The sequence below is a fragment of the Marmota marmota genome, unplaced genomic scaffold (genome assembly GCF_001458135.2).
Source record: "Marmota marmota marmota unplaced genomic scaffold, marMar, whole genome shotgun sequence".
Classification (NCBI taxonomy): Eukaryota; Metazoa; Chordata; class Mammalia; order Rodentia; family Sciuridae; genus Marmota; species Marmota marmota.
This window is the reverse complement of record NW_026006697.1, coordinates 54,966-67,740: the sequence shown is the minus strand read 5'-3', so window position 1 is coordinate 67,740 and position 12,775 is coordinate 54,966. Positions and strand designations below refer to the sequence as shown.

At 39.9% G+C, this 12,775-nt stretch overlaps 2 protein-coding genes across 2 annotated transcripts; both read left to right on the top strand.

The window, feature by feature from the left end:
• Window positions 1–2,338: 2,338 nt before the first annotated feature.
• LOC107133575 (olfactory receptor 18-like) lies at window positions 2,339–5,099 on the top strand. The gene is given in 3 exon segments (XM_015475885.2): window positions 2,339–2,520; window positions 4,152–4,507; window positions 4,510–5,099. Coding segments are annotated over 3 exon segments (1,128 nt in total).
• Window positions 5,100–10,813: 5,714 nt separating this feature from the next.
• LOC125614755 (putative gustatory receptor clone PTE01) lies at window positions 10,814–11,573 on the top strand (the record flags this gene model as incomplete). Its single annotated transcript, XM_048797654.1, is given in 2 exon segments — window positions 10,814–11,131; window positions 11,133–11,573. Coding segments are annotated over 2 exon segments (759 nt in total), but the record flags the coding sequence as incomplete, so codon positions are not given.
• Window positions 11,574–12,775: the final 1,202 nt, after the last annotated feature.

The following is a 12,775-nucleotide window of genomic DNA, read 5'->3' as shown; positions in this document are numbered from 1 at the left end:
GGGTGTATGAAGGTGATGAGGATGAGGAGATCAACCATAAATAACATCATGAATTTCTAGTAAGAGATTCCTGAGTGCCAGTGTTGAACAGTGTTCCATGCAAATTATCTGAATTCATCTGCAAGGTTTATCCTAATGTCTACATGGCACTTTATTTTACTTTGCAAAAATGGGGCACAGTTTTTTTGTGTAACTCACGCTAGGTTTTTAGGTTGAATTACTGCAGCCACATTTGAATTGCACTGTGGAGTTGAGACACAGGGCACATGGGTGAATGGCTCAAAGAGGAAAATATCAGTGAAAAAGTAGGTAAGAATAGCTGGGCACAGACCTCCCCCACAGGGTATCCCTGGAGCTCCCCACATCCTCTGCATTCTTACAATGAGCCCACTCAACATGAAAAGAAGACCCAGAGTCATGCTTGGATTTTATTATGAATCAGGAAACTGACGAGTGGTCAGAGTGTACCTGAGATGTGTCTGCAGTTGAGCCCTCTGGAGCTCTGCTTAGAATGTTCCTAATATTAGGAAACCATTAAAAAGATTCATTAATCAGGCCAGAGATTCACAATTTAGCATCAGTGCTGCTAGATCTACCTATCATTTCTTGAACATAGGGCAGGTTGTTAGTGTCACTGAGAACCAGCAACTGAGGTGGATTCTACTCATACAGTTGCATTGAATACAAATTAAACAGAAAATGTTTGTTCCCCATTACCATGACTTGGAAGTATAAAATAGGGCAAATTCAAGCACCTTTGGAGTGTAGAAAATGTGTTCTGGTCTCCATGGTTGTACAGTAGGCACCTGTATGCAGAATACTTCAGTTAAGCCAGAGGAACAGAGTCATTACTCCACCATTGAGGAGGCTGCTAGCATTCTCAGGATCTGAGTCACCCGATGGTAACGCAGAATGGAAAATATAACATAATTAAAGCCAGTCATAGAAATGCCCCTTCCCTGAGCATTTGCTTTTTGTTTGAATGACTCTCTTCTCATCATGCTTCACAGAAGTGTGGTGGTCAATGGCTTGGGGTGGGAGGAATGGTGAGTTTTTTTTCACCTGGGTACACAGCTAAATTCTAGAAGATGTAAAATTTCTGGATTTGAATGCTAATGATCATGGCACAGCAATGTGAATGCAACTAATGTCACCAAAATATGTACTTAATGTGGTGCAAATGGTAATTTTTTTGTATTTATATCATACCCCAATAAATGGACATTAATCACAAATATATCTTAAAAAGCAAAGAAATAAAAGAAAATAGAATATATAAACTTCTTCCTAATTAGAGTTAGGGCAAGAAACTTTTATGAGCATTCATTTTCCTTTGTCTTCCCCATTAATGATTGGAAATCCCTGGAGATGGGGATTTCATAGACTAATTAATCTAATTATAATTTCTGAGTATTGATTTTCCAAGGTCATGTAATAGTCCTCACTCAGCTAGTGCTTATAGTCCTTCAGTTGATGGCATCATCCAGTGACCTGTGTAGCCGTCTCTCCTCCTGGGGTGTCTGCATCAGGAAGCTCCTGAACACACCATCTGTTCTGTGGACACAGTTGAGCCTTCCCTGGGCTCCACACTTGGTAGGGTCTCAGGATCAGCACTTCTTGGTCATGACCCTGCAGGGAAGCAGCATGACCCAGTAAGTGCAGAGGGGGCCTTGGATGTGGGAAGGAATGGGGAAGTAGTCTTACCTCAGCACAGGGACAAACACCACAGAGTAGCCAGATGGGAGGACACCAGTGTGCAGCTTCAACCTTGGACACTGTGGGGTTCAAGCTTTTGTTTCAGGTGGGGAGATCAGAAATTCAAAATGTGCTCTCCACCCACACTGGTTCTAATTCACACAGAAATCTCACCCACAACAGTACAAAATGGGTCCTTCAAGAGTGTTTTCTGAGGTTTAGAAAAGGACTAAAGTTGGTGATGTAAGGATGATGATGAGGATGACAGAAGCCAGAGCACCATGAACTGAGGTGCAGGGCTTCCCAGGCTCAGGAGCTGAGCAAGGTGCTCTGTGTCATTTCATGTGCACCATCTCACCTTTGTTATATATGTCCACATTATTACTACATTATATAAAATGAAAAAGTGCATTACAATTATGTAACTTGTACTCATTTGTTAGATAGGAGTGAAGCCTTGTTTCCATTGGGATGTCTGACCATGGACACAGGGTATCACGGAATCCTGGCAGGCAGTCCCATCAGCAAGCCACCCAGCCATTCCTCTTCCCTGTCACTGCAGAAAGAGCCGTTCCCACTGTGCTTTCTCGTGGGATTCTGGTGATCACAGGGTAGATCAATGGTGGCGCCTGTTGCATGCACTATGGAAGAACAGCCACAGGTCACAAGAGAGGTCACAGTAGAGGAGGCTGATGATCATTCAGGACAGATCATGCTCTTGGGCCCCCTCCAGAACCTCCATGAGCTCACCACATGGTCCCTCATGCTTGAAAACAGCGTTCTCAATCTCAAAGCAGTCATAAGGCAGTTTCGTAAAGGAAAACTGTATGGTAGATGATTATGACATGAAAACACCAACAGAAAATTATAGCTCACCACTTCAAGATAGTAGGTGTGTCTGGGAGACAGGTATGCAAGATAATGGAAAAAGGCAGAGATTCTAAGACTCAAATTTCTAAGGTAATGATTCAGATGTCTCTCCAATGTTAGTTCTCCCACAAGTATTATCAGATTCAAGTTTCAATACAGGTAATGGGTATTATGGACAATAAGAGTAGGTAATATTCATGGAGCATGTCCACATGCCAGGATATTGTTAGACATTGGATTTCAGGTGTGGTATAAGAAAAGAACTTTACGTGTGGATATGCTGATAAAATTGGTGTTGGTCTGACATCACTGAGTATGGATATTCTAAAATATGCACAAGTAGATTAAATAATGGGAGAGAAGTACAAGTTATGCAATGCAAAAGATTTGTTAAAAAAATCATGATGATAACCATACAAGGTAGGTAATTATTACCTCATTTTACAAATGATAAAATTTCCAAGAAGTTGTTACATTATTTCTTGCTATGCTGTACTTTGTACTATATGCAGTTCAATCACAAAGAGTAATGATAAATAATGAACACAAGTGTTATTTTACTATTATATAAATAATATAATTGAAATGAATGTGTTACCAATGACTGACCAGAAAATCCATAAAGAAGAAAAAGTATGGAAATTAAACCAGAGCTTCAGGATTTTCCTTGGTGCTTAGATCATAAAATATGAACTTTATGGGTTGAGATCACAAAACCATGAAGCAGTTTTATCAGGCCAGATGGCATTCAGAATCAAGAAAAGAAAGAATTAAGGGCTATTTCCTATAATAGACATTTAGCTTTTATTATATGTGTTGATGCAATAAACCTGCACATAATAAAGTGATTCAAAGGAGATTTTTAAAGTCTATGATTTAAAAATCATTGACAGGTACAGTACACACTAATGCCACATTTGTGGTCAATGCTATGATTGATTATGTGCACTGACCCAATCATACTTATCAAAATTTGAAGTTTACCAAAACAAGGATTTTATTTTATGTTACATAATTTTTAAAGAGAAAACTTAAATCCATACAAGTGGCAAATGAAAAGATCAAAGAATGATGAGAACCCTTACAGAAAATGGGCACATACACCTTTCTGGTTTTGATCCATCATCATTGATCTAGTTGTCTGGACATGCTGTTCTTACACAGTCTTAAATATCTTGTCAACAGACTTTGACTAAAGTCCTGAGAGAAAAATGAGGCGTATCAAACCGCGTCTTAATTTCCTTTATAGGAAGGTCATTATTTATTCCCTAATTTTCTTTAAAGAGTAAGCTGAATTTTATTGTGATCGTGAACTCCTTCTCTCCTATTCTCCTGGACTTCTAACATTGCTCAGTTTAATGTCTCAAAAGTGTGTATGGAAAGATGGGTGAATGAGGGAGAAAGTAATAATGAAAGTGTATGTAGAGACCAGGCGATTCACTATTGAGGATTATTGTTGAAGGTATGTGGACCTCATGTGTGAGCATCTTCCTTGTGCATAGTTGGATTCAAATGTTTCCAGATGAGGGGTTCCTTTTTAATGTATTTCTTTTTCTTTTTTTAACACCCTCTTTGCTTTCCAAAAGATGTCCAAGCAACATACAAGCACAAAATTTAACCCGTGTCTCTGCATTCCTACTCATGAGCTTCTCAAAGGATGCAGACCTGCAACCCATCCTCTTTGGACTGTTCCTGTCCACGTACCTGGTCACAGTGCTTGGGAACCTGCTCATCATTCTGGTTGTCAGCTCTGACTCCCACCTCCACACCCCCATGTACTTCTTCCTCTCCAACCTGTCCTTGGCTGACATTGGTTTCATCTCCACCACAGTCCCTAACATGATTGTAAATATTCAGACTCACAGTGATGTCATCTCCTATGCAGGCTGTCTGACACAGATGTCCTTTTTTGCCATTTTTGTCTGTATGGAATATATGCTTCTGTGATGGCCTATGACCGGTTTGTGGCCATCTGTCACCCCCTACATTATCCAGTCATTATGAATCCTCGCCTCTGTGGCTTCTTAGTTTTGGTGTCATTTTTGCTGAGTCTTTTGGACTTCCAGTTGCACAATTTGATGATCTTAAAAATTACCAGCTTCAAGAATGTGGAAATTTCTAGTTTCTTTTGTGATCCTTCTCAACTTCTGAATCTTTCCTGTTCGGACATCTACCCTAATATCATTGTCAAATACATTCTTATTGTCATCTATGGCCTTTTCCCCATTGCAGGGATCTTTTTCTCTTACTACAAAATTATTTCCTCCATTCTGAGGATCCCTTCCTCATGTGGGAAGTACAAAGCCTTCTCCACCTGTGGGTCTCACCTGGCAGTTGTTTGCTTATTTTTAGGAACAGCCTTTGGAGTGTACTTTGGATCATCTGTATCACATTCTCCTAGAAAGGGTGCGGTGGCCTCTCTGATGTACACTGTGGTCACTCCCATGCTGAATCCCTTCATCTACAGCTTGAGGAACAGGGATATTAAGAGTGCCCTGAGGAGACTGCACAGCAAATCTCAGCACTCATGGTGACTGGTTGCAACGCATGCTTGAAAATGCAGCAAAGCTAAATACCTGGTCCTGTCAATATGCCCCTTATGCTAATTTCTCACCAAGTTTTATAGTAAAGTGGTTGGAACTCATGTTGAGAAGGGATGTTTGGTTCTTTTCACATTGGGGACATGGTTTCACTTTGGTTAGATAAAGAATGTTGGAGTACATGATAGTGATTGTTGAACAACTATGTCTATATTTGATGCCACTAAGATGCAATTGACAATGGTAATAATGTCAATTTTTTTGTAATTTAAATTTACTATAATGAAAGTGGATTTAAGAAACTATTATTTAAAAAACCAATTAAAAATCAGTAGTATAGATAAACTTCCTTTTTGCTAAAAGTTGGTGCAAAACCTTAATTAATGTTAATTTTCTAACATTTTTCTTCCACCATTAATATTAGCAAGTTTGTAGAGTCTGTAATATGCTCACCTATTGGCCAGTCAGGACTTCTATGCATTGAGCCTCCAAGGTCACATCATAGTCAATGTGCAGCCTGTGCCTCCAGCCTTTCAGCTTGATGGCTCCAGTCAGGTGGGCTGTATCCTGTGTTTCTTCTCACCCTGGTTGTGTCTTAGGAAGCCCCTAACTGAGCATGCACAGATGTCAGCCCTAAAGATGAGGTGGGAGGTCCCTGGGTACCAGGCATGTGGAATCCACTCTCCTTAGTCACGACCACCTGAGACCGTGTAAATAGGTAACTGCTGAGGGAGGTGAGGATGGAGGAAGGACCAACATGCAGTGTGGCTGCCCAGAGGGGAGAGCACTGCACAGTGTCAGTCATGGGGACTGAGAGTCGAGGCATGTGTGTGACATCCACGGTGGTAGTGAGCATGGCGGCAATGTCACTACAGTTTTCCTTTCCTCCCACACTGGTCCTTCTTACCACACACTGTCATCCACATGGAGGAATGTGCTCTTCACACTGTCCTCAGCACTGAGAGATGTCTAGGAGGGTGAGGAGGAGGAGGTGGACTTGGATGAGGACAGCACACAAACATATGATCCTTTATTGAGAGGGTGCTGGGTGACAGGTGCTGAAGTGTATGGTATGTGTAGGGTGTTTACATTTGTCTGCCTAATTTTTATCAAGGTATAATTGCCACATTATTATATTTGACATATTGGAAAAGATCAGAGATTTTAGTAACTTGTGCTGGGTGTTCATGTCAAATAGCTGAAGCCATGTTTGAAGTGCACTGTGGCTTTGAGGCATATGGCATCTTGGCAGGACAGTGCTGACAGGTTGTTCCCTCCACAAGCAACCCTGTGTTTCACCTTGCTGTCTGCATAGGATGCAATCCCTTTCCTGTGCACTTCCCTTTGGGATTCCTGGTAGATCCCAGGACAGAACAGTCTATGGCATCAGTTGCACTGATGTAGGACAGATCAGGCTGGACACCCAAGGTATTTTTAGGAAGCAGGGTTATTTAAATTGCAGTGGTCCCAAGAGTCTAATGACTAAAAATCTCTGGACTCTGGATCTGAAAATTATTTGAGATTTATACACAGTTGGGGACAGAGATTCATAATAGTGGTTGGTTACATGGCAGGTACTCTTTGTCCCATAGTCTTAGTCTTGACAGAGGTTTCACAAGTCTTACCAAAGAAAACAAACTATTACCTTTTATACAAATGTCTGTTGAAACAGAGTCTATTACAGCCTTTGTCAGCAAACCTTGTATTTAGAAAGAGGAAGCTTCAAACAAGAATATGCTCTCTGCGGAACTCCTGTGAAATCCAGTTGATACTCTTTGCAAAATCTTGCTGTCAAAAAGCTTAATTATGATGTTGGCCCCAAAGAAGCTTATATGTTACAATTATGGTGAGGGATCTCTTTGTGGCTGTATCAGCACCAATTCAGGAAGAATGGCTGAGATGAGCACAAACATCTAAGATCAAATGGGCACAAATATTCCAGCAAAGATCTCCCTGTGTCCCCCACTCCAGGATACTTTGCAGCTGCCACATCCTCCTGCATTCTGGTAATAAGCCGTCTCCATCAGATGAAGAGCAAAGCAGGTCTAGACTGCATTACTACTCAGGAATTTGAAAAAGGTTAAGAATGTACCAGATATGTATGTACCTCAAGCTAAGACCCCTGGATCCCAGTTAAAATATTCTGATTTTGGAAAAAAGTCAAAAAGTTTAATGCAACACAACCACAGATTTACAATTTAATTTTTTCTGCTGTTGGCTAGGTTCATTCTTTCTTCAACAAAGGGCAGGTTGTTAGCATCTCTGAGACTCAATAATGTCATCCAAGGTGATTTCTTGTTGATACAATGACAATGAATCCAGATTAAACAGAAAACCTGTGCTATCTATGTAGTTAATATGTGATCATAGAATAAAATATGGGAAAAACCAAATTAGATAGAGTTACCTCCAAACAATGGCAGAGATGTCCACTAGCTTTGGAAAAGCCAAGTAGGCACAAAGGGAAGTGACAGTTGACCCTTAGACCTGGCCTGAGAAAAAGTTTTGAATTTCACATCATTTTAATGCTGTAGAGTTCTTTGACAATCATTTTAAGAAGTAGATACACTATTTCTTTAATTACTGAATGCTTAGTTAAAAAATAACTTATGACCAAATGAATGTCACTGAGGTATATATTTATTATGATTCATTAGTAAAATCTGGATATTATTGATAGTGTTAGTCCTGACTAGGTTAATCTTCATGCCACTCAACAAATATATCCAGTGACCCCAAATAACCATTTTCCTATCTCTGGATGGGCATTTTAATTTTGACCTTACAGATATATGTGCTGGATATTTGGGAAGAATGTCTCCTTTTTTTTTTTTCTATTTCTGACTCCGTGAGGCCTATGCTCTGCTTGGCACAGGGAGGCATCCAGAATAAGTCTGTTCAGCATTGAACCCCCAGCACCATTTCTTTTCTAAATTGACCAAAATTAATTTGGATTAGCAAATTGTGGCCTCCTGTCTGTACTTTATTTCCTTTCAGCAGTGTCCATGGGTATAGACACAAGTTAAAACTGTCTCTCTGTGTCCATGCTTTGGACGTAGAGACTCTTTATTTTCATTTAATGTCATCCACAGCAGAAAAAGTTTCAGAAATCATGGCAGATATTTTCATGGGTTTGAAGAAAGGCAAGGAGGCAGAAGTTGAAGGGCACTTAACACTGAAGCCTTCCACTGAGGCACAGATCAGAATTTCACCTCATTCCAGCCTCCAGTGCCCTTGACCATGGCTTTCCTCCATAATGCTGCTATTTCCCAAATCATGGAATTTTTTTATTAAATCACAATGACCAAACATTTGTTGAGTTTCAAATATCCCTTTGGAGGTAGTGTTATTTTCTGTGTTTCCCTTAAGCAGTGAGCAGGGAGAAGAGGAGAGATTCGCACACTGTGCACACACTGGCAGGTGGGATGTGGGTCTGAAATGCTACCTTCCTGACTCCAGCATGATCTCTTCTGCTGGATCCAAGGGAAAGAGTATTTCCTGAATTTGACAAATTTTCTTAAGGATTCATCAAGGAGAGATTATTACTACATGGGGGTGACGCTTCATTTTCCTGATACATATTAGGATTTAGACGTTATGGGTGATACTGGCTGTTCTTGAAGGGCATAAATGTAGGTTATTAGTAGCAAATTTGAACATGCACTTTTCTATTGGAAATCAATCACCTAGCCCCAACCAACACATTTATTGGAGTTGGATATTCTTATTTGAGTGACATGGAGATTGGCAGAGGGTTTTGAAATGATTATCTAATTAATAAACTATCCAATTAAAAGATTGTGTCCTTTCAATAGATAACACTTTGCATCAGATAAAGACTTTGCAGAAGGTGAATGTACTTCACAGAGTACATTCTCAGGTTAATGTAAACTTGCATATTTCATGGGCAATAGGTATTGTTTTGCAGAATACTTAGATGAGTATTTTTAAGTACTTTTAAGGCGACAAGGTAAAGGAAAACTGCAAAGTAGATGATTCTGACATGAAAACACCAAGAGAAAATTTACACATCCCCACTTCAAGACAATATCTGTGTCTGGGAGACAGGTTTGCAGGAGAATGGAAAAAGGCAGAGATACTAAGACTCAAATTTCCTATGTAATAATTCAGATCTCTAGCCAATGTTTGTCCTGGAAGAAGTACTGTCAGATTCATATGTTTTAATATAGGTGATGATGTTATGGATCATAAGAATAAGCAATATTCACGGAGCATGTTCTACACACTAGGATATTGTTAGATAGTCGATTTCAGCTGTGGTATAAAAAAGAAGCACTGAGAACTTCAGATGTGGATATGCTGATACAATTAGTGTTGTAATGACATCACTATGTTAGATATCCTAAAATATGCACAAGTAGAAGTACAAGTTATGCCACTTGAAAGATTTGTTAAAAAATTTTTCTGATGACAGCCATACAAAGTGGGTAATTACTACCCCACTTTTTACAAATGAGATTTCCAAGAAGTTGTTACATTATTTCTTGTTGTACTCTATTTCATACTGTATCTAATTCAGTCACAGTGAGAAATGATAAATAATGAACCTAAATGTATTTCATGTAGCCTAAATAGGAGAATTGAAATCAATGTGTCAGGAATGACTGACCAGAAAATCTATGAAGAAGAAATAAGTAGATTGGAAATAAAACTTGGAATTTTGAGTCTTTATTTAGTGTTTAGATCATCAACAATGTACTTAATGGTTTGAGATCAAAAAACTATGATCCAGTTTTATCAAGCCAGATGGAGTACAGAATCAAGAAAATGAAAAAAAAATCAAGGGGCATTTTATATAACAGATATTTTGCTGATATTATATGGGTTGATAAAATAAACCTGCATAAAATAAAACTATTCAAAGGAGATTCTTACAGTCTATGATTTTAAAATCATTGACAGGTACAGTGCACACTAATGCCACATTGTGGTCAGCAATTTTATTCATGTAATCATGTTTATCCAAATTTGAAGTTCACCAAGGATAGGATTTTTATTTATGTTGCTTAATTTTTAATTAGAAAACTTTAATGAACAAAGGAGGCAAATGAGAATGATGAGAACCCTTTGCAAAAAATGGGTCCATACTGCTTTCTTGTTATGATCCATCAACCTTGATCTAGTTGTCAGGAAAAGCAGTCCTTATGCAGTCTCAAATATCTTGTAAAAGGACTTTGTTGAAAGGCCTTAGAACCAAAGGAGGTATATCAAACTGCTTCTTACTTTCCTTTTTTCTTAAAGATAAGCAATATTTCATTGTGATCATGAATTTATTCCCTCCTTTGCTTCTGGACTTCTAACATTGCTCAGTTCAATGTGTCTCAAGTGAGTATGGAAAGAGGGGTGGATGATGGAGATGGGGTTTTTCACTATTGAGAATTATTGTTGAAGGTGTGTGGGCCTAAATCTTGAGCACCTTCCTGAGCAAACTTGATTTCAATGTTTCCAGAATGAGGGGTGCCTGTTTTATTTATTTTTAAACACTTTCTTTGCTTTTCAAAAGGTGTCCAAGAAACATACAAACACAAAATTTAACCCGTGTCTCTGAATTCCTACTCATGAGCTTCTCAGAGGATCCAGACCTGCAGCCCATCCTCTTTGTACTATTCCTGTCCATGTACCTGGTCACCATCCTGGGAAACCTGCTCATCATCCTGGCTGTCTGCTCTGACTCCCACCTCCACACTCCCATGTACTTCTTCCTCTCCAACCTGTCCTTGGCTGACATTGGTTTCATTTCTACCAGGGTTCCAAACATGATTTTAAACATTCAAACTCACAATGATATCATCTCCTATGTAGGATGCTTGACACAGATGTCTCTTTTTACCATTCTTGTCTGTATTGATTATATGGTTCTGACTGTGATGGCCTATGACCAGTTTGTGGCCATCTGTCACCCCCTGCATTATGCAGTCATTATGAACTCTCGCTTCTGTGGCTTCTTAATTTTGGTGTCATTTTTGCTGAGTCTTTTGGACTCTCAGCTGCACAATTTGATGATTCTTACAAATTACCAACTTCAAGAATGTTGAAATTTCCAGTTTCTTCTGTGACGCTTCTGTACTTCTGAATCTTTCCTGCACTGACACCTACTCTAATAACATTGGCAAGTATTTTCTTGCTACTGTATATGGCCTTCTTCCCATCTCAGGAATCGTTTTCTCTTACTATAAAATTGTGTCCTCTCTTCTGAGAATCCCCTCTTTAGGAGGGAAGTACAAAGCCTTCTGCACCTGTGGCTCTCACCTGGCAGGTGTTTGCTTATTTTTAGGAACAGGTATTGCAGTGTACCTTGGTTCAGCTGCATCACACTCTCCCAGGAAGGATGCGGTGGATTCTGTGATGTATACTGTGGTCACCCCCATGCTGAACCCCTTCATCTCCAGCCTGAGCAACAAGGATATTAAAAGGGCCTTGAGGAGGCTGCAGAGGTGGACAGTCTGATCTTTGTCCCTGTAGGGTCTGGTTGCAATGTGTGTGGGAAAATGTAGTAAAGCTAAATAACTGGCCTTGTCAATATGCTTCTTATGTGTTAATTTCCCATAGAGTTCCATAGTAGAATGGCGCACACTGTGTTGGGTGGCAAATTTGGAAAGTTTTCCTACTGGGAACAAGGATTAATATTGGTGATATGAAGAATGTTGGGGAAGGATGATGGTTATTGTATCACAACAAAGTCTATATTTAATGCCATTAAACTATGCTATTGATGATGACGATAATGGCAAATATTTATAATTTTAAAATGCCATAATGAAAATGTTCTTGGGAAGCTACTATGTTTAAAAATTAATTAAAGAATCCAAGAGTGAAAATGGACTTTTTTCACAAAGAATTACTGAAAATAACCAGTTGATGTTCATTTTCTACCCTTATTCTTCCACCATTGCTGTTAGGAAGTCCTTAGTTTGTGATGTGCTCACCTATTGGCCAGCCAGGAGTGCTATGCTTTGAGCCTCCAAGGTCACACCATAGTCAATGGGCAGCCTGTGCCACCAGCATTTCAGCTTGATGGCTCCAGTCAGGTGGGCCCCATCCTGTGTTTCTTTTCACCCTGGTTGTGTCTATTAGGAGGCCCTACCTGAGTGTGCACAGATGTCAGCCCTAAAGATGATGTGAGAGGTGACTGGGTACCAGCCATGTGGAATCCACTCTCCTTAGTCACGACCACCTGAGCCCGTGTAAATAGGTAACTGCTGAGGGAGGTGAGGATGGAGGAAGGACCAACATGCAGTGTGGCTGCCCAGAGGGGAGAGCACTGCACAGTGTCAGTCATGGGGATTGAGCGTGGAGGCATGTGTGTGACATCCACAGTGGTGGTGAGCATGGCAGCAATGTCACTACAGTTTTCTTTTCCTCCCAAACTGATCCTTCTTACCACACACTGTCATCCTCATGGAGGGAATGTGCTCTTCACACTGTCCTCAGCACTGAGAGATGTCTATGTAGGTCAGGAGGAAGAGGTGGACCTGGATGAGGACAGCACACCAACATATGTTCCTTCAATGAGAGATCCCTGAGTGCCTGAAGTGTGAGCTATTTGCAGATTGTTTAAATTTGTCTGAAAATCTTCACAAGGTATAAATGCCATGACCATGATATTTTATTTCACAGAATTGAGAGGATCAGAGTTTTTAGTAACTTGT